Genomic DNA, 22,012 nt, shown 5'->3' with positions numbered 1-22,012 from the left:
CTATTTATTAAACCTACTTTTTCAAATAACTTATAATTGCATAATATACTTTATACTGTGCTGGAGCATTCTTTAGTATTGTCTTAACTGTTATATTTTCGATATTCAGAATACTTAATTCTTCTATTAATCTCATTCTTTCTCTTTCATATGCTTCTCAGTTTAATGGTATATATTCACAGTCTCTGGTAGACCACATTTATTGTAATTATTATTAATGTTTACCAATAATAAATAGTGACTGATGAAGTCTGATGAAGTAATAATAATAATAATAATAATAATAATAATTAATATTGTAATCATTTAAAATGTATTTGTCTTACTTGGACATATTGTTATAAAAACTAAGTTTGTTCATAGAATTATTATTATTATTATTATTATTGTTGTTGTTATTATAAATGTTTGATCTAAATCTCTAAATTGTCCTATGGTTTGACTCTCTCAAGGATGTTCAATAAGTTTAAACTTTTATAAATTAAAAAGAAAAGCATACAATTGTTCATAAATACCTCAGACATAATTTTACAAGTCTCTATTTTAGAAATTGGCAATATGAACTTGAAACTTTGTCACTGAAAACGTTGTGACATCATATCCTGTTTTTAAACTCCATGGACAACTTTAATTAGTTAAAGGGCCAGAACTGTGTTTTACAAAAAAGCATTTTTACTGCAGATTTGTCAACTACGCAAATATATTTTCCTATCCATATCCTGAAAGAAAAATATATTGAGTAAAACAAATTGAATAAACTTTACAGTCAGGTGTCAGTGTGTGATGTGTTCATTGGGATGGATGCGAGTGTTTAGGTGAAACTGTAGGTTTGGGGCCCTTTTGAAAATCTGCTTAGGGCCAGCCCTGGGTACAACTCTAAAACTGAAAACAAAGACTTATTTGATAAATTAGAAATGTGCTTAACACATTGTTTATCCAAATTCACTTTTATTAAGTGGTGGTGATTTTAATATTACTCTAGACAAGTCCCTTGACAGAAGGCCTCCTCGTTCTCCAACTTCTTCCAATATCAGACTTAAGGCCTTTATGCAGAAATTTGGTATAAAAGACATTTGGAGGGAGAAATTCCCTAATTTAAAATCCTTTACATGGAACAATAAGGCATGTACTGCCATGCTCATATTGATTATTGGCTAGCCTCTTGTAGCTTACAGAAAGAAAAGATTTTAATTCACATTCTTCTCATGCCATTGACAGACCATAAATCAGTTTCTATTAATGTTGGTCCACAATCTTTCTCCAACAACCATTATAACTCTTACTGGAAACTTCAATTCAATTCTGGACAACGAATCTATTAAAATGACCATTTGCAGGTTGATTGCACATTATTTGAATTTAGCTCAACTGAGTTATGATTATTGTAATAACTGGGAATTACTGAAGTTTGAAATTGGGACATTTTTAAGAAATTATGTAAGTGTATTAGCCAGTGCCAGGAAATATGAAGAAAGAAATGTAATTTCAAAGATTTCAGCTCTCACTCAAAGCAGTTCTGTCCTCAATTCTGTGGCAAATGATCTAGGTCCATGTTAACAGATGGATCTTCTAACCAAACACTAGGGATTGTCACAAAACCTACCTCAGTATCTCTAATTTGCAATTAATATTTTTCAATCCAGTGCAGAGCATCTTAACTCCATAATCCTGCAGATTATTATTGTTCATGTTCAACTCTTTCAGATTGCTATTTGATCCAAGAACTGAAGCCAGAGCTGAACAGCTTTTGTCAGTTAAGTCACAATCATTTAACCTACAAGAGAAATAAATCAAATCACAGAGTTAGATACATGTAATACATTTGTTAAATACATACATATATATATATATATATAGAGAGAGAGAGAGAGAGAGAGACAGACAGACAGACAGACAGACGAGCACCTGAAAACCCTTCACATTGGCTATTTCTCCCACCTACTGGTTAATAAAAATCCATTCTTCGGGGAACTTACCTGTATCCTCGTCCATGTGCTTCTTCACCCGTCACACTGGTGGAGAATGCGGGCATTGCAGTGAAGAAGTTACTGACCAGGACCTCTCCACATTTGATATCACCCCACTTGGATTGCTACAGACACTTTTTTTCTGGTTGTTTGGCTCACGTCCACTTTCTGTTTCCCCAGGTGGCGCTCCTCCCCCAAAGATGGAAGACCTGCTAAAACACCTCACCGAAGTGAGCATCCAGCAGCAGATCATGGAGCACATTGCCTCAAGACAAGGGGAAACTGAACCCGAGCCCGCTGCCCTCCGCATGACCACTGCCCTGTGAACTCTGCTACCTGACCCCCGTGCACAGGCTGCACAGCACATGATGACGTCGAAACATTCCTCAAAATGTTTAGATTTATAGAATTCAGAAGTTGATCCATCCACACCAGGGATTTATTTAACTTAAGATCCTTAATAGCATGTAAGACTTCCTCTATACACATAGAATTATCACACAGTTGCTTTTTGTCTTCACTTATAGATTTAGTATTATTACGACTATCTAAGAAATCATTAGTAGGTATCTTTTTCATTAAAACTAGATTCATAAAGAGAGCTATAGAAGGATGAACAATAACCAGCAATAGATCTCGGGTCATGTGTTAATATACCATTAATATTCAAATGTGAAACTGTATTTTTTTTTAAATGATGACACGTGTCTGTGACGGCTGGTGAAAAGACAGTCCGGAAACAATAGCGAGTTAACAGGATTTAATGAGATGATGAGATATAATACAAAGACACACAAAGACGATGAGGCGATAACACTCCAGGGAGACGGTGGACGGTGAGAAATCCAGACGGTAGTGGAGTGTAGGTGAGGAGTCCGGGTCTTGACGGCGTGAGGCAGCAGGAGAGAGTGGCACAGGAACCGGTGGCGATCGGCCTTGGCCTTAGTGCGCTCCCTCACCCGGAGCAGAGTCTCACGGGCTCTGGTCCAGGTGCGGTGGCACCTCTGGACAAACGCGTGAGCGGAGGGGGCCGCGACTTCAGATTCCAGACTGGGAAACGCTGGTGGCTGGTACCCTACACTACACTGAAACGGAGAGAGGCCCGTAGCTGACACTGGCAACGAATTGTGGGCGTACTCCACCATAGAGAGTTGTTGACTCCAGGAAGAAGGGTTCTTGGAGACCAAACATCTCAACGTCCTTTCTAAATCTTGGTTGGCTCGCTCAGATTGTCCGTTGCTTTGGGGATGATAACCCGACGACAAGCTAACTGACGCTCCTAATAACTTGCAAAATTCCTTCCAAAATTTGGATATGAACTGGGATCCCCTGTCTGAAACCACGTCTACAGGGAGGCCATGAAGCCGAAAAACGTGATCTAAAACAGTGACCGCTGTCTCCTTGGCTGTCGGTAATTTGGGCAAGGGAATGAAATGTGCCGCCTTCGAGAACCGGTCCACTACAGTCAAAACGACTGTCATGCTATTAGAGGGCGGGAGGGCGGTAACAAAATCTAGAGCGATATGTGACCAGGGTCTCGAAGGGACAGACAGCGGTTGAAGGAGCCCATCAGGAGGTCGGTTAGATGACTTACCACTGGCACAAACTGAGCAAGCCAAAACAAAATCGCGGACGTTGCAAGCCATACGTGGCCACCAGAATTGTTGTCTAACCAACCCATTAGTTCTACTTATCCCTGGGTGACAAGCCATGTTGGAACAATGACCCCATCGGACAACTTCGGACCTTAACTCCTCCGGCACAAATAAGCGGTTCGGTGGGCAACCGGACGGAGGCGTTACCCCTTCTAAGGCCGTCTTGACCTTCGACTCGACCTCAGCCTCAGGTTTACTATCGGACTGACTCTTTTACCGGGCAAGAGTAGTTGTTATGATCAGCGCCTCCACAGTACAAACATAGTCCTTGGGACCTCCGCCGTTCCCTCTCCCTCCAGGATAGCCGAGCTCGACCCACCTGCATGGGCTCGTGATCGTCGACAGAACCGACCGTGTTCTCTCGAATCAAGCGCCCCCTACCGGAAGAGAAGGGTAGTCTGGAAGGACTGTGTTGACGGCCCAGGCGATTAAACCTGGCCTCCACCCGCAACGCCAGGTCAATAAGTTCGTTGAGGGTAGGGGGCAGCTCGAGGAGGTAGATCTCCTGCTGAACACGGTCGGATAACCCATGCAGGAATCTATCCCACTGCGCCGCCTCGTTCCACTGGCACGCGGCTGCCAGGGTCCGGAACTCGATGGAGTATTCGGTGACAGATGAATGTCCTTGTCGGAGTTCCGAGAGGCGATGGGCGGCCTCCCTGCCGGTCGCGGCCCGGTCGAAAACTCTCTTCATCTCTTCAGATAGGAGGTGGAACGAGGCACAGCACGGATGTTGATTCTCCCACACCGCCGTTCCCCATAAGGCAGCTTTGCCTGATAGAAGTGTGAGCGTGAACGCTACCTTGGATTCTTCTGTGGCGAAAGTGCGGGGCTGCAGGGCAAAATGCATAGAGCACTTGTTAAGGAATGTACTGCAATAAGTTGGCTCACCAGCGTAACTCTCCAGTGCCGGAAGTCGCGACTCAGGCCGGAAGTGGTCCTGGGGAATCCCCGGGGGAACGGTCGGCGCAGGCGAGGCGATGGGCGCAGTGGGAGACGTGAGCTGATGGATCTGCTGGGTGAGCTCGGACACCTGTGCCACCAACGCTTGGACAGCGCGTCCGGTGTTCGAGATGCTCTCCTGCTGCTGATCCATTCTCTTGACGCTATGGTGCATGAAATCGGTGAGGGTGTTGGTGCTCGCTGCTTCCATGTTGGGTGAGATCGTTCTGTGACGGCTGGTGAAAAGACAGTCCAGAAACAATAGCGACTTAACAGGATTTAATGAGATATAATACAAAGACACACAAAGACGATGAGGCGATAACACTCCAGGGAGACGGTGGACGGTGAGAAATCCCCTCACGGACGACTGACGCGCACAAATAAAAACCAAAACACAACTAAAAGCCCAGGCCTGGTCCTCTCTTGTCCTTCACTATAGTTGCTCCAGTTTTATATCCTTCAATCTCCTACGTGGGACTCGAGACCAGCGGTGGGTCGCAGGTGTAGCTGATATCCCAATCATTCCACCGGACAAACTCCTTGTTCCCACGTCCCTCGGCCCCGCCCCACTCGCCACAAACTCCTTTCAGACAAACACAATTATTTCAGTTTTTGAGCCAGATGGGTCATATTATAGCCGTTTGGAGGGTGTCGTTGTGGTTTACAACAAGAAGTAAACACATGGCACTGCCCTGTGCCAAAGTACAGCGTTAAAGGGTTAGTTCACCCAGATAGCAAATTTATGTAATTAATAACTGCTGTGAAGAGAGAACTGAAGTTGAACACTGAGCCGAGCCAGATAACGAACAATAGACTGATTTGCTATCTGGGTGAACTAACCCTTTAATGTCAGGTCAAGTCACCTTTATTTATATAGCGCTTTAAACAAAATACATTGCGTCAAAGCACTGAACAACATTCATTTGGAAAACAGTGTCTCAATAATGCAAAATGATAGTTAAAGGCAGTTCATCATTGAATTCAGTGATGTCATCTCTGTTCAGTTGAAATAGTGTCTGTGCATTTATTTGCAATCAGGTCAATGATATCACTGTAGATGAAGTGACCCCAACTAAGCAAGCCAGAGGCGACAGCGGCAAGGAACCGAAACTCCATCGGTGACAGAATGGAGAAAAAAACCTTGGGAGAAACCAGGCTCAGTTGGGGTCAGTTCTCCTCTGACCAGACGAAACCAGTAGTTCAATTCCAGACTGCAGCAAAGTCAGATTGTGCAGAAGAATCATCTGTTTCCTGTGGTCTTGTCCTGGTGCTCCTCTGAGACAAGGTCTTTACAGGGGATCTGTATCTGGGCTCTAGTTGTCCTGGTCTCCGCTGTCTTTGAGTTTATAAGGAAGTGTATTGTTCCAGGAAGTGCAGACAGTCTCCTGGGTTGTCTGCCTTCTTTTCCACCACTTCCTCAAATGTGCGCATAAAGTCATCTGGTCATCATCAACTGGTCAGAGGAGAACTGAGCCTGGTTTCTCCCAAGGTGTTTTTCTCCATTCTGTCACCAATGGAGTTTCGGTTTGCTAGCAACATGATGAATATGCCAGTGAAATGCTAGTACTGGGTCATGTTATCAGCATCTGTCTAATAGATCTATATTGTCAAACTTCAGGCTTTTGCAGCTGCTTTAAACTTTCATGATAGGGTTTCTCAAGCAGCAACCTAAAGATTGTCTTGACCAACTCTTGTATCTACCATAATTCCTCAAATAAAAACCGGTAGTCAAATAAACGCCGGGCCTCTGATAGTGGCCAGGGGCATGAACAACACGGACAAATAAAGGCCGGTCTTAAATAAAGGCCAGGGGAAAATGTATGTGGATAATCAGCAGAGTCAGATAACTAACGTACACGCCCACTGCTGGAGCGGTCCGCGTTCTCGAGTCAAGAACCAGTTGCAGGTTTTCGGATCACCAGTACACTGAACCAAGAACCGTTTCTGTCAGACGTGTCCGATTCGAGAAGAGCCACTGGCCGTTCACACCGTCTGCTTCTACTGAACCTGACCCCACGCGCACACACACACACACACACACCCACACACACGCACACACTTCTACTAAACCTGACCCCACACACACACCTTCTGTTTACCGCTAACACGGCCCTCTGACAGAACCACGCTAACCTGAGGGTTTGTAACGCTGTAACTGAAGGACTGTCACTAATGCACCTGAAGGAACATCGCCAGAGAACCGACCGGTTCTAGAGTCCTGTGTTGAGCGTGTAGGACCTGTGATTAAACCCTAACAAGTCTGCTCCAGCTGGACACTGACTGTATCTCCAGGATCTTATGATCTAGAACGCTGGTGGACGGGTGTTATATTTTGGTTTTCTCATGAATTTATTTAAAGAGGGGATTTGAGAATAATGTTTTGTTTTTCTTTGATTCTGTAAATGGAAAGATGATTCTATAATTGTACCTGAAGCAGCCCATAGTGCCTGAAATTATTCTTGGAAATACTTCGCTATAAATGAAAGAAAGAATGAAAAAAGCGTTGATGAATCGCAGTGAATGTTTGTTGTACTGTCTTACTATACTCCACCATGATACTTGATAAAACAAGTAGAGTAACTATTTCAGTTAATTTATTAATGTAACTTACTACTTTTCTAAACTTGTAACGAATGATTCCAGCTGTTAATGATTGTGAAGCATTTAAAGCATGCAGGGTTCAGGAAATCCTTCATCACTTGAATTATGATCATAAAACATTTCATTTTAAAGCACGGAAAACATTCTGACTTTAGTGCCTCTTTTTTGCTTTGAGATTGAGGTTAAAAACCATTAAAATCACAGGTTGTAGTTTAGTAGATATGATACTGTTTTGGAAATCAAATCGACAGGAAACACTGGAATCTAATAATGCATTGGGGAAAAACTGTTAATCTTAAAAAATAAATCATATAAATAAATAATTTCAGAACAGGAGATAAAACAGTTATGTGTCCTAAACTTGTGAAACATTGCTTTCTCATTTTTCAGAGCAACACACGTTTTATTGATAACAGATTATGGTGATCTTTATATTGTAATTAAAGTTAGTAATTGTGTTACATGTAACTAGTTCATCACCACATATCAGATGTCCTCTGACAACGCACCATAAAACATATTTTTCATGTAAATCAAAGTTTTAATTTAATATTAAATATAGTTAATAATTAAAAATGTATTACCATTTTAACCCACATTAACGGTTTTTAGTAACACATGGACTGACTGAACTCATTTAAGTCATGAAGACACACATTTCACTTACCACACTCCCTTTGAGGACAGATGTTTACACTGAATACACTTATAGAGCTTTTAGAAAGAATCTGCCCACCTGTAAATCAGTCCTTTATTCCTGGAGTGATGCTCAGATCTCAGCGTGTCTGAAGTTCCAGAGTCGCCCCGCCTCTGACTCCGCCCACCACTCAAAGCCCCGCCCATGGCCCCTCCCCGTGTCCAGCCCACAGGAACGTGAAACCTCATCCCAAACCGTGAATATGACTCTAATTTATCTTTAGAAAACCAAACACACGATATAAAGCACTTATAAAGCACATTTCTCAGATGTCTGTTTGTTAGTTTGAAAATCAGTTTCATCACATCCCCAGTTTATTTCTTCAGTTCCATGTTTCTGTTAAATATAGTGGATTAAAAAAAGTATGATATGAAGTAAAGTTTCCCAAAGTAAGCGCAGATGCATGAAAAATGTACTTAGGTATGGTATTGAATTAAAAACACTTTGTTAATGCCCCAATAAAATTTGTAATTTTACATTTTTAGGTAAGAACTGTATTGGATAGTAAAAGAAAAGCTTTGGCCTCCTTCATAAGTGTTTATAAAAACACTAATTACTATTATTATTTATAAAAGCTGGAAATACGACTCAAATGTGTTTGAAAAGGACCATTCCCAGAACGTGAGTTTATAATCACTTTATTATCACTGTAAGATGAGGAAGACTCTTAATGAGACTTGAGGAAAACACTTGGTAATGTAGAAATGAAGACATGCATTACTCTAATATACAGCAGATCTGAAGATCTAACAGAGAACCCTTCATACGTCCGTGTGTGTGTGTCCATGGAGTGATAATACGCTCTCGCTCTTCATCTGATGATGATGATGATGATGGAGCCTGGTGTTCACGCGGACGCCGTCTTCTTCTGTTTGTAGGAGGCCATCATCTTCTTGATCTCAGCGATGGCTTTGCCTGGATTCAGACCCTGCGGGAGGAGAAGCAGGTGAGGAACACACTGATATGATCTGAGCGAGGCCTGATGGAGGCGTGCGTCTGACCTTGGGACAGGTCCTGGTGCAGTTCATGATGGTGTGACAGCGGTACAGAGAGAAGGGGTCCTGCAGCTGCGAGAGCCTCTCCTCGGTGTAATCGTCCCGAGAGTCGATCATCCAGCGGTACGCCTGCTCCAGACAGACACACAGCGTCAGGAGGAGTGTGTGTGTGTGTGTGTGTGTGTGTGTGTGATCAGGCTCATCTCCTCACCTGCATGAGGACGGCTGGACCCAGATACTTGTCTCCGTTCCACCAGTAGCTGGGACAGCTGGTGCTGCAGCAGGCGCACAGGATACACTCGTACAGACCGTCCTGACGGAGACACACACACACAGGTCACACACACACTCACACACACACACTCGTGAGCCCTGTCGTGTGTGTGTGTGTGTGTGTGTGTGTTACCAGCTTCTGCCGGTCCTCCACGCTCTGCAGGTACTGCTCCTGTCCCTGTCTGGACTCGTCCTTCTTCTTCAGGAAGGGCTCGATGGACTTGTACTGAGCGTAGAAGTTACTCATGTCCTGCAGGAGACAGACACGATCACACCAGGACCGGCCATAAACCAATCACCACAGAGTCAGAAACAACCAGGGACAACAGTCTGAGATCTGAGGGAGCGAACACATCTACATACTGAGAAAATCATCTTTAAAGCTGTTCAGATGAAGCTCTTAGCAATGCATATTACTGATCAAACATTACGTTTTTAAATCTACTAAAGATCTTCATGAACATGATCTTAATATCCTAATGATTTTTGGCATAAAAGATAAATGTATAATTGTGACTCACACAGTGTTTTGTTGTCTGTTTGTACAAATATACCCTAAATATTCCCATAAAACAACAGCAAGGTTTGATATAATGGTTATGTGCCAAAATTGGAAGGAAACTGCGCGACTCGCTTGAAGCTAGGGGTGACAAATATTTGTTAAAAAAATGATATCTCGATACTTTATCGATACAGCTGACTACTATATTTGTAAAATTAGACAATATAGTGTCTAAATATATATTGCACACCCTTAACAATATTTATCACAATATAATATTTTACACTGAGGAGTGTTCGCTATCCCCTGATATCACTAAATGGTAATAATTAGTGTATTTGTTTTGGCGTATGGGTGGAAGGACTGTAAAGAGATGAGACGGAGACTCAGTTCTGGAGATGTGTGTTAGTGTGCAGCGGGATACTCACGGGCACCAGGTCTTTGACCACATACATGTGCGGCAGCGGGTAGATCTTGGTCACCTTGCTGGTGTTAGTGTCGATCTTGTTCAGACAGGCCAGAGTGTTTCCTCCGTTGATGTTCATCGCACACGAGCCGCAGATTCCTGCAGACAGAAGTGTCTCAGAAGCCAAGCCTCATCAGACACAGGTCAAGCGGACGGTCAGCTCACCCTCTCTGCAGGAGCGCCTGAAGGTCAGCGTGCCGTCCATCTCGTTCTTGATCTTGATGAGCGCGTCCAGAACCATCGGGCCGCAGCTGAAACACACAACAGACGCTCAGAGCAGATCTAGAGAGCGCCTGGCTCCAGAGCGGACGGACAGACGGCTCCACTCACGTGTTCAGGTCGATGTCGTACGTCTGCATGCGAGGTTTGTCTCCGGCGCGATCCGGATCCCAGCGGTAGATCTGGAACTTCTTGATCCTGGGCTGAACCGCCGCAGCGGCCGCCGTCTGAGCGAAGCGCACCACCTGACCAATCAGAACACAGACACACACCTCTAGTGTCCACCGGCGGAACTACACCCTCATCACATCACTAGCTCTGGTTACATACACCTACTTCTGTTAGCATTTGGGATATCGCATTTAAAAACACACTGGATGGAAACGCCAAGATGTGCATAAATTCTAAAAATGCACATAAAAAAATGTATTCACTCAACTAAGTTGGATAAATGTTTTTCCCTGAAAAGAAAACATGCTCATTAACTACGATGGAAACATTTTACCGAAAAATTCCTTACTGCGCATCAAAAAAGAAGTGACTTTGTGATGATTCAAAATAAAACTAGACCAATCTCATAGCTTAGCATCTGAAATGCTAGTTTTTAAAGTCTCGTTAAAGTGCTTCGTTATAATTAAGTCCCAGAACTACTTTACCAAACAGTAGACTATGAAAATAAGATAACATGACCGTGTTTCGACTGCACGTTCTGAAGCTCGTCATTATCATATACACAAATTATTACATACAGTGCCTTCTCCTTCTGCAGAAAATCACATTTCGTCGAGATATTTAGCACAAGTGAAACAGGAAGTGACGATTTAGTTCTCTTCGTCTCACTGGACGAGAACTAGGGCTGCACGATTACGACAGAAATCATAACTGTCGATTATTCCCTTGAAATTGTAATAGTGATTATTAATTACGATAATCAGAATTTACACTGAATGATGTTTATACCATTGTTTGATGCAACTACATGCTGTATTTTTATATGAAAATAAACAAGCTGAAAAACCTTTAGTGCTTTTCTATAGTATTAGCCTCAAATGTCAACATTATATATGATTGGTTTCTAATTTAAACGATAAAACAGTAAAAATATTAATGTTAGTATAATATTATACTGAAACTAACACAATTAAAAACCCCTAAGATGACACACAGAAAGAAAAAAAACTGGCCTTTGGACGATTAATAGCCGCTTTGAACGATTACGCAATTGCTGTATTCATAATTGTAATCGCGGTTAGAAATTCGATTAATTATGAAAAACGCAAGTTTTATGCGATATTCCAATGTTGCGCACAAGTTTAAACACAGTTACTATAAAACACTCTTAAATCAGAAGCTAAATGAGTCACGTGATCCACACACTGATGAAATATTACAGCTAAACTATTAAACATGTAACAATATAATGACTTAAACAACACTGTTTAATAAGAAACATGAGCGTGTCATTTCATAACCTCAGTAAAGATCGCAGATATAATAAGCTGTGTATGATCGCAGTGGTCTGGCTCTGTCAAACTCATCCTCTGTTATCGATCATCTATATTAATATCACATATATATGTCGTGCTGTCCTCACCGTGATCGAGGCTCGGGGACCCACGGCGCAGCAGCGGCTCAAGGAGAAACACACCGCCGCCATGATCACGTCACTCTGACCCTGCGCTCCTCCAGCAGCCCACAGTGCACCGCGCGCGACGCGCCTCAGAACACGCCCCGCTCCCGCTGCCTACTGAGACTGCACTACACAGGCAGCACACTAGGGTTTAACACACAGCCCGTGAGTGACGAGTTTACCCACTTCTGGAAAATCAGCATTTTCACGAGTGTTTTACTTCATTAGACATAACGTGCATTTAATACATATTATAATTATATTAACTGCAGTGAAATAATTCGTAATGTTTAATCATACTATTTTATATTTCTGTCATTTATAGCATTTATATAATAACAATATATGCATATACATATTTTATAAATTAATATATATTAATTGATATTAAAAAAAGAAAATTAAGTCTCTTTTATTTTGTCACGGCGTTAAGTTTCCTGTGTTGTGTTCATAATCATAAGCCTGTCTGTTTCCGTCACACAGATCTCTTCAGTAATAAACATTCATCAGTCACAAAACTACAACCTGAAGATCGTCACTTCATCAGGAAAAATCATCTCATGTCTCCATATAAACGTACATAATTAGCGGCTATCTAAGCACATGCAGTGATTAATAAAACCTTTTATTCCATAAAAACAATTTAAAAAAGAATAATAAATTTCTGAGACGGGGGTTTTGTCATTTTTTTTATTAGTTTTTGTTGATTCAGATAGGTCTATATAGCTTTCATTTCATTTTATTATTATATGTATTATTTATACATACTTTGGCTTCTTTAATATGAACTGTCAGATTAATAAACATAATTGTATGATTATTAAAACATAATTTATGAAATAACAACAAAATAAGGTCTTATTATATTAGCGTTTAATAACGTTCAATTATAGCTTTTTATTATTAGTAGTACATCAAAATGAGAAATATTGCCTCGAAACTGGCTGAAGTAAAATAAGTTCCATCACAAGTGTACTGTAATACTTTAATAATGCCACAAGAACGAAGAGGTGTTATTCGTGGTATCATATAAACGGCGGATATGAAGTTTAGCTAGAAGTAATAATAGGTTAATAATAAAATACTGATTAATTTTAATCGCTCAAATGCCGCATGTGACCATAGCATGTGACGCTGCAGACTGACGCAAGACCCGCGCTGACGCCTCTGGGCCACCGTACGCCGCGAGGGGCGTGGCCTCCTCCCTGACCTTCTGAAGGACGAGCGCTTCAGCCAATCAGCGAGGCGCTGCAGCACGAGAGGGGCAGTGCGCGTGCGCAGAGCGCGGCGTGACACTCGTGCAGTGGAAGTGTGTGACCGGTGATCCGGGTTCATCAGTGTGTGTCTGTCCGTGGATCATGTCGTGGCTCTTCGGGCTCGGTCGAGGTCAGAGCGGCACTCCGCCAGACGCTCCGGTTCCGCCCGCTCCTCCTCCTCCTCCCGCGGCCGGCGGCTCCGGTTCCGGTTCGGGCGACAGACCCAAGGACAAATGGAGCAACTTCGACCCGACGGGGCTGGAGCGCGCGGCGCAGGCGGCCAAAGAGCTGGACCGATCGCGTGAGTATCATGTGAAGGGCACTGGGACAGAGGTCAGAGGTCAGAGCTGGTATAGTGATGTGTGACCCCTGTGACCGCAGGTCACGCCAAAGACGCACTGGACCTGGCGCGCATGCAGGAGCAGACCGTGCAGCTGGAGCACCAGGGCAGAATCAAGGTAAGATCCGGGTCACACGGGGTCCAGATCACCACACTGAGTCCAGATCACCACACTGAGTCCAGATCACCACACAGAGTCCAGATCACCACACTGAGTCCAGATCACCACATCACCACACAGAGTCCAGATCATCACACAGAGTCCAGATCACCACACAGAGTCCAGATCACCACACTGAGTCCAGATCACCACATCACCACACTGAGTCCAGATCACCACACAGAGTCCAGATCATCACACTGAGTCCAGATCACCACACAGAGTCCAGATCACACACAGAGTCCAGATCACCACACAGAGTCCAGATCACCACACAGAGTCCAGATCACACACAGAGTCCAGATCACCACACAGAGTCCAGATCATCACACTGAGTCCAGATCACCACACTGAGTCCAGATCACCACACAGAGTCCAGATCACCACACAGAGTCCAGATCACCACACAGAGTCCAGATCACCACACAGAGTCCAGATCACCACACTGAGTCCAGATCACCACACAGAGTCCAGATCACCACACAGAGTCCAGATCACCACACAGAGTCCAGATCACCACACAGAGTCCAGATCACCACACAGAGTCCAGATCACCACACAGAGTCCAGATCACCACACAGAGTCCAGATCATCACACTGAGTCCAGATCACCACACAGAGTCCAGATCACACACAGAGTCCAGATCACCACACAGAGTCCAGATCACCACACAGAGTCCAGATCACCACACAGAGTCCAGATCACCACACAGAGTCCAGATCATCACACTGAGTCCAGATCACCACACTGAGTCCAGATCACCACACAGAGTCCAGATCACCACACAGAGTCCAGATCACCACACTGAGTCCAGATCACCACACAGAGTCCAGATCACCACACAGAGTCCAGATCATCACACTGAGTCCAGATCACCACACTGAGTCCAGATCACCACACAGAGAGCAGCTGTCAGAAAGAGAAATGATGCTGATGCTGATGAAATGTTCACACAGTCAGATTTATGAGAGGAACAATTTAAAGGGACAGTTCACCCAAAAATGAAAATGAGCCCATGATTTACTCACAATCAAACATAAGTGAACATCACTTTCTTCATTCAGACAAAGACAGTCAGAGCTGAAATGTCCTGGCTCCTCCAGGTTTTATAATGGCAGTGAATGGCTGTTGAGATTTTGAAGACCAGTAAGTGAGTCCATCCATCATTAAAAGTGCCTCTCATAGCCCCAGAGGGGGTGAATAAAGGCCTCTCGAAGCAAATCGTTGTGTTTTTGTAAGAAAAATATAATATTTAAAAACATTGTAAACTAATCTCTGGTTTATGTTAACTGTCATACGCATGTTCACAGATCTAGGTCTAATTTTTAATTTTGGGTGAAGTATCCCGTTAATCCAGAGTTTGTGATTGTACATCAGATGAAGTGTCTGTATTTATGGTCAATTTGAAGAAATTAATTAAATGTTACAATATGATGCAATCATTTACAATAAAACTATCAAAGGAAGGCCATTTCCAGCACAGAGTAAAAAATAAAAACAGATTTGTGACTGTTTATTTCACAATTCAGACTTTTTCTTTTTAATTGCAAGAAAAAAGTAAGAATAATGAGAAAGATTGTTTGTATCTCACTGTTTTGACCTTTTGAAATGTTTCATCTCACAGAGTCTGAGATAAAGTTGTAATACAAATACAAAAATACAAACGTACTCTCTTCATGCAAAAGTTGTACTTAAGCACAAAACAGCATTGTAGTATTGTAGAATTATATATAATGAATATATAATGATTTGATTTACAGCACTCTCATACATTAATAGAAACATACACAAACACAACAGAGGCACATTATTTATTCTTCATTTTGTACATACAGAATTAAAACTTATTTCCTGTAATGCTGAGAAGGTTACACCGCTACACTGTGTGTGTGTGTGTGTGTGTGTGTGTGTGTCTGTGTGTGTGTGTGTGTGTGTGTGTGTGTGCGCGTGTGTGTGCGCGTGTGTGTGTGTGTCTGTGTGTGTGTGTCTGTGTGTGTATGTGTCTGTGTGTCTGTGTGTGTGTGTGTCTGTGTGTGTGTCTGTGTGTGTGTCTGTGTGTGTGTCTCTGTGTCTGTGTGTGTCTGTGTGTGCGCGTGTGTGTGTCTGTGTGTGTGTGTGTGTGTGTCTGTGTGTGTGTCTGTGTGTGTGTGTGTGTGTGTGTGTGTCAGGAGTATGAGGCAGCGGTGGAGCAGCTGAAGGGTGATCAGATCCGTATCCAGGCTGAGGAGCGCAGGAAGACTCTGAACGAGGAGACCAGACAACACCAGGCGGTGAGTCACGCTTCTGAGTGTTTGATGAGGATGAGGATGATGATGAGGGTGATGGTGATGAAGGTGATTCTTTCGTTGGCAGAGGGCACAGTATCAAGACAAGCTCTCACGACAGCGCTATGAGGAGCAGCTCCGGCAGCAGGTGTGTTTCTTCAGACTCTCCTCACACTCCTCTCACACTCGTGTGTGTCTTACGCCTCCTCCCTTCCTCCACAGCAACTGATGAACGTGGAGAACATGCGCAAACAGGAAGAGTCTGTGCAGAAGCAGGAAGCCATGAGGAGAGGTGAGGACTGACCGGTGTCCTTCTGAAGAGCTGGACCTGGTGTTGTCCGGCGTCTGAAGGTGATTGTGTGTGTGTTTGACCAGCGACCGTCGAGCACGAGATGGAGCTGCGGCACAAGAACGAGATGCTGCGTGTGGAGGCGGAGTCTAAAGCTCGCGCGCGGGTGGAGAGAGAGAACGCTGACATCATCCGCGAACAGATCCGACTGAAGGCGGCCGAACACAGACAGACCGTCCTCGAGTCCATACGGTAACACCACACACCTCAGCACAGACATTCAGGTGTCTCACACACATTCACCTATACACACGTGTGTGAATCATGAACACACTGCAGGTCAGGTTTGATGTGTGTGTGTGTGTGTGTGTGTCAGGACGGCGGGTGCCGTGTTCGGTGAAGGCTTCCGTGCGTTTGTATCGGACTGGGATAAAGTGACGGCGACGGTAAGCATTAGCATGGTGTGTGTGTGTGTGACCGTGTGTGAGTGTGTGAGTGAGTGAGTGAGTGTGAGTGAGTGTGTGGCGGTGTGTGACGGTGTGTGTGTGATGCTCTGTGTCTCCTGCAGGTGGCGGGGCTCACGCTGCTGGCGTGTGTGTGTGTGTGTGTGTGTGACGGTCACGTGCGGTGTGTGTGTGTGTGTGTGTGACGGTGTGTGTGTGATGCTCTGTGTCTCCTGCAGGTGGCGGGGCTCACGCTGCTGGCGTGTGCGGTGTGTGTGTGTGTGTGTGTGTGTGTGTGTGAGACAGTCGTCTGTGTGTGTGTGTGTGTGTGTGTGTGTGTAATCCTCCGTGTCTCCTGCAGGTGGCGGGGCTCACGCTGCTGGCGTGTGTGTGTGTGTGTGACGGTCACGTGCGGTGTGTGTGTGTGTGTGTGTGATGGTCGTGTGTGTGTGTGACGGTGTGTGTGTGTGTGTGTGTGTGTGTGTGTGTGTAATCCTCCGTGTCTCCTGCAGGTGGCGGGGCTCACGCTGCTGGCGGTCGGTGTTTATTCCGCTCGTAACGCGACCGCTGTGGCCGGACGATACATCGAGGCACGGCTAGGAAAGCCTTCGCTAGTGCGAGAAACCTCACGATTCACTGTGGTGGAAGCCCTCAAACACCCCGTCAAGGTACCACGATCAAGGTGTGATCACTTCCTGTGCAGACAGGAAGTGCGGTGGTAATCACGCACGTATGTGTCGTTTCAGATGGCGAAGCGTTTGAAGAGCAAACCGCAGGACGCGCTGGAGGGAGTCGTGCTCAGCGTGAGTGTTTGCTCATCCTTCACCACACACACTTCCTGTTAGTGTGCGCATCTCACTTCCTGTCTCCCTGCAGCCGACGCTGGAGGAGCGTGTGCGCGACATCGCCATAGCGACGAGGAACACGCGACAGAACCACGGGCTGTACCGGAACATCCTGATGTACGGGCCGCCGGGGACCGGGAAGACGCTCTTCGCTAAGGTACCGCTCGCGCACACGCGTGTTCAGACACATCACTGTACACGTGTGTGTAACTGCCTCTGATTGGCTGTGAGCAGAAGCTGGCGATGCATTCTGGGATGGATTACGCCATCATGACGGGAGGAGACGTGGCCCCGATGGGTCGAGACGGAGTGACCGCGATGCACAAGGTGTTCGACTGGGCAGGCACCAGCGGCCGCGGGTCAGACACACACACACACACCTGACACACACACACACACCTGACACACACACCACACTGTCACTGCTACTGTTACTCTGCTTCCTCTCCACTCTCCTGAGGGAAAACTTTAGCGCCACATGTCCACCTTCTGGGTGACAGCTGCTCTGTCCTTGGGATGAAATGCTCAGATCTTATTGGTCAGCCAGGGTTTTTGCTTTGCAAAACTGAAAAGATTCTTTGGACTAGTTTGAAAATAAACATTTGCATCTCCGGTGTGTTTATTAAGAACTAGAATCTTTAATGCTTCTTGAGTTATTGGCGCACAAACTTTGGAGAAAAAACTTGAAAAGTGCGGTTTGTTTATTTCTGACCGGTCAGTATTGGAACATAATAGAACAGAGATGACTAGAGTCAGCAGATTCACTATCAGAGCGATCTGTGTAGAAATAACATGAACTCATTATTACTCTGTGATCTGACTCTGAGTCTCAGGTGAAGACCCCTTCTACAAAACAGTGGATTACTTAGAATAAACCGTTTACTAAGTTACTGTATATTAGACACACATTTCTATCTTTCCCAGATAAGTTCTGACTGACAGTGATGATCCTGTGTGTGTGTGTGTGTGTGTGTGTGTGTGTTCTCCAGGCTGCTGCTGTTTGTGGATGAAGCCGATGCATTCCTGCGCAAGAGATCCTCCGTGAGTCTCACACTCCCTCACTGCGTGTGTGTATCTGTGTGTGTGTGTGTGTGTGTGTGTGTGTGTGCTGCAGTCATGTGACACGTGTGTGTGTGTGTGTTTCAGGAGCGGATCAGTGAGGATCTACGCGCGACTCTGAACGCATTCCTGTACCGCACCGGAGAACAGAGCAACAAGTAAACACACTCTCTTTCTCACACACACACACACACACACACACACACACACACACGGCTGACATGATACTGATGTGGTGTGTGTGTGTGTTTCAGGTTCATGCTGGTTCTGGCCAGTAATCAGCCGGAGCAGTTTGATTGGGCCATAAACGACCGAATCGATGAGATCGTGAACTTCATGCTGCCGGGACTCGAGGAGAGAGAGAGACTCGTACGACTCTACTTCGACAAATACGTGCTGCAGCCGGCCACCGGAGGACGCCAGTGAGCACACACACACACACACTCTCACACACTCCTAAACACACACACACACACTCACATGTTTGTTTTTGTGTAAAGTGTGTTCATCCCATAGGTGTAATGGTTTTTATTCTGTAGAAACTGTATATTCTATGGCCCTTCACCAACCCTACACCTAACCCTAACCCTCACAGGAAACTTTGTGCATTTTTAGATTTTCAAGAAACTTCAGTCTGTGTCATTTATTAGCTTGTTTACCCGTGGGGACCTCAATTTAGGTCCCCACCGTGACACGAGTCCCCATGAGTCTGTGTGTATTCAGGTTTAAGTCCCCACCAGAATAGAAAAACAAGTACACACACACGCAGTGAACACACTCAGTCATACCTAAAACAGTACAGTTCCATGATGTATTTAAAGTGCTCTATTTTCACACACTTATTCTGTAGTTAATATACCACAAGTGACTCTTTAGTACTCCAGATAAAGCTGAAAGTGTGCTGTGCTGTGTTGGGACACCGCGGATATGAACTAACACTGCTCTTTTAACACACTGTCTCTGGACTTCAGAGAGTGTGTGTGTGTGTGTGTGTGTGTGTGTGACAGATGGTTCATGTGTTCAGAGAAGATAAATGACAAACTCTAATCCTCTACATGTGTCTCATACTCCATCTCTGTGTAATGCTGAGAGCTTCAGTGTATTATTAACACAACAGATACCGTTTCATCAGGTGTATGAAGTAAACGCTGTGTGTGTGTGTGTGTGTGTGTGTGTGTGTGTGTGTGTGTGTGTGCGCAGGAGGATGAAGCTGGCTCAGTTTGATTACGGACTGAAGTGTTCAGAGATCGCGAAGCGTGTGGAGGGAATGTCCGGGCGAGAGATCTCCAAACTGGCAGTGGCCTGGCAGGTGTGTTCTTCTGTTACTGACACATACAAAACATTTGCTCTTGAGGCGTGTGCCGCAGAGGCTCATGGGTAATGTGTGTGTGTGTTAGGCGGCGGCGTACTCCTCTGAGGATGGTGTACTGACCGAGGCCATGATGGATGCGCGGGTGGATGAAGCTGTGAGACAGCACCAGCAGAAGATGGACTGGCTCCATGGAGAAGGGGTTCTGGATAACGAGGGCCGGACGATTCCCGCCAAAGCCTCCGCGCCGCCGCTCAAGGCACAGGAAGTGCTCCGCCCTCTACAGGAAGTGCCATCAGAACGGAGCAAGCCTGACGGGACTCCAGTTTAACGCTCGTGTAGTCTCTTCATGTGTCATTAAAGCTGCTGTTCGTCTGTCTGTATACATGTTTACTGATCACCAGTCTGTAATAATGATATTCATGTTAATAATCGCTGGGAGACTGAAACAAGTCCACATGAGATCAGTGGAAACTCTTTTTACGGCTGACAGTAAAGCCATTTTCACTTCTTATGATGTCTGTTTGAGTTTGAAGGGAATCGACCAGATCACTAACAACTCACCAACACTATGTACATCATTTCACATGAAAGATGCCAAATTAAGTGTGAATTAATGGATTATGAATTAATTTTATCATCAGTTTAACAAACAAATTAATAAAACTGAGTCAAAAACACAGTGTTTCAAAAAGACTAAAATGCCACTGCAGTTTTTCCTTCCGAACAGAGCGACTCACCGGAATGATTCTGACTCTCCATTGATCCGAGATCCGGTTCAAGTGAACTCGCTGGATTCTAACAAAGTCCCTTCAGCAAGTCGTGCCACTCGGCCGCCATCTTGGGAACGCCTCCGGGACGCTATTTCAGGATGACAACACCAGCTCCTATCTAAATGATTGGGCAGAGAGTCAGAACTGCACTTTCACTGGTCACCGGGACATAGAAACAGCAGTGAAATATGATAAAAATCGCTGAAAAACATTGATGACTTTGCCCCAAAATAAGGTTTAAAACACCTTTTTCCCCACAGGTTATACCTTTACTACGCATGCACAAGGGTTCCTCAACTGTGCGCATGCGTCAGTGGAACCAGACGATAGGCTTAAGTGTTTCCCGGCTTGACTGTTAGAAGCAGATGATTGGCTTTCCAGCGGGAGGGGCGGGGCATGTGCACACAACCGCCATCTTTGCCGTTAGGGTTTTGCTTATATAGTTGTATTGAGGAACAGAAACTAACTATCAGCAGCCATGTACCGTATTTTTCGGACTATAAATCGCACCTAAGTGTAATTCACATCAGTCCAAAAATACGTCATGACGAGGATAAAAACATACACAAGTCTCACTGGACTATAAGTCGCACATTCTAATGCCTACCAAAAAAATAGTAGGCTAGCCCAGGCTATATCTGTCTGATTATTTAGGCTAAACGTGGCAGACTCAGATTTATGAAGATTTTAATTCATTTCATAAAACTTGATGATTGTTTTGTTATACATCACAAACTCAGCTTTTCTGATAATGTTTAGTCGTCTCACCCGACAAATCTCTCTCTAGGGCGCTCATGCAGCTCAGGTGCCGGTGTTGAGCCCAATTCTGACCCCCAGACAAAATATTACCCCCCCCCCACAAACCTACTCCTAAACCTATCAATACTAGGGGGTAATAATTTGTCAGGGGGTCAGAATTGGGCTCAACACCGGTCGTGTGCAGCGCTGCAGTCACGTAAACAGAGTCTGATGGGCCCACTTAAAATTCTGCACCCCACTCCACCCCCCTCTTGCACGTCCCTGCTGGTGGATATATAATATATGAACTGTCTGACCAAACAATTACAATAATTATGCAAGAAAATTATTATTTTACATGATATGTAAAAATTGATAGCTTGAATGCACTGTAAGTCGCTTTGGATAATAGTGTCTGCTAAATGCATAAATTTAATTTAATTTAATAACCCTTTTTTTATTTAATTTAATTTTTAATTTAATTATGCGAGAAAATCTCGTGCCTTGTTAATCTGAACAATTTATTTAGACTTGATTCATTGAATGTGATTATGCACACATTTGAATAAAGCCAAATCAGTTTTA

At 44.4% G+C, this 22,012-nt stretch overlaps 2 protein-coding genes across 2 annotated transcripts; one reads left to right on the top strand and one right to left on the bottom strand.

Moving 5' to 3' along the window:
• Positions 1–8,487: 8,487 nt before the first annotated feature.
• Positions 8,488–12,080, bottom strand: sdhb (succinate dehydrogenase complex, subunit B, iron sulfur (Ip)). The gene is made up of 8 exons (XM_052589926.1): positions 11,915–12,080; positions 10,432–10,565; positions 10,267–10,352; positions 10,064–10,200; positions 9,267–9,383; positions 9,072–9,173; positions 8,867–8,989; positions 8,488–8,793 (listed from the first exon to the last, which is right to left on the bottom strand). The coding sequence occupies exons 1-8, from the start codon at positions 11,975–11,977 to the stop codon at positions 8,713–8,715; spliced, it is 843 nt and encodes a 280-aa protein (XP_052445886.1). The 5' UTR covers positions 11,978–12,080; the 3' UTR covers positions 8,488–8,712.
• A 1,114-nt stretch (positions 12,081–13,194) lies between these two features.
• LOC127987557 (ATPase family AAA domain-containing protein 3-like) lies at positions 13,195–20,428 on the top strand. The gene is made up of 16 exons (XM_052589925.1): positions 13,195–13,507; positions 13,588–13,664; positions 15,876–15,977; positions 16,060–16,119; positions 16,194–16,263; positions 16,347–16,512; positions 16,637–16,706; positions 17,216–17,371; positions 17,450–17,506; positions 17,580–17,705; positions 17,783–17,907; positions 18,538–18,589; positions 18,695–18,765; positions 18,862–19,029; positions 19,808–19,916; positions 20,005–20,428. The coding sequence occupies exons 1-16, from the start codon at positions 13,309–13,311 to the stop codon at positions 20,245–20,247; spliced, it is 1,851 nt and encodes a 616-aa protein (XP_052445885.1). The 5' UTR covers positions 13,195–13,308; the 3' UTR covers positions 20,248–20,428.
• Positions 20,429–22,012: the final 1,584 nt, after the last annotated feature.

This window comes from Carassius gibelio, chromosome B22, assembly GCF_023724105.1.
Source record: "Carassius gibelio isolate Cgi1373 ecotype wild population from Czech Republic chromosome B22, carGib1.2-hapl.c, whole genome shotgun sequence".
NCBI lineage: Eukaryota > Metazoa > Chordata > Actinopteri > Cypriniformes > Cyprinidae > Carassius > Carassius gibelio.
This window is presented reverse-complemented; position numbering and strand designations above follow the sequence as displayed.

Bases quoted from the DNA above. Each gene is read 5' to 3' on its own strand.
- sdhb (XM_052589926.1), bottom strand. From the start codon at position 11,977: ATGGCGGCGGTGTGTTTCTCCTTGAGCCGCTGCTGCGCCGTGGGTCCC. The intron at 9,384-10,063 runs GTGAGTATCCCG...TGTCTCCTGCAG, and splicing joins TGGTCAAAGACCTGGTGCCC to GACATGAGTAACTTCTACGC. The intron at 8,794-8,866 runs GTCAGACGCACG...CTCCTCCCGCAG, and splicing joins GCACCAGGACCTGTCCCAAG to GGTCTGAATCCAGGCAAAGC.
- LOC127987557 (XM_052589925.1), top strand. From the start codon at position 13,309: ATGTCGTGGCTCTTCGGGCTCGGTCGAGGTCAGAGCGGCACTCCGCCA. The intron at 16,120-16,193 runs GTGTGTTTCTTC...CTTCCTCCACAG, and splicing joins AGGAGCAGCTCCGGCAGCAG to CAACTGATGAACGTGGAGAA. The intron at 16,264-16,346 runs GTGAGGACTGAC...GTGTTTGACCAG, and splicing joins GCAGGAAGCCATGAGGAGAG to CGACCGTCGAGCACGAGATG.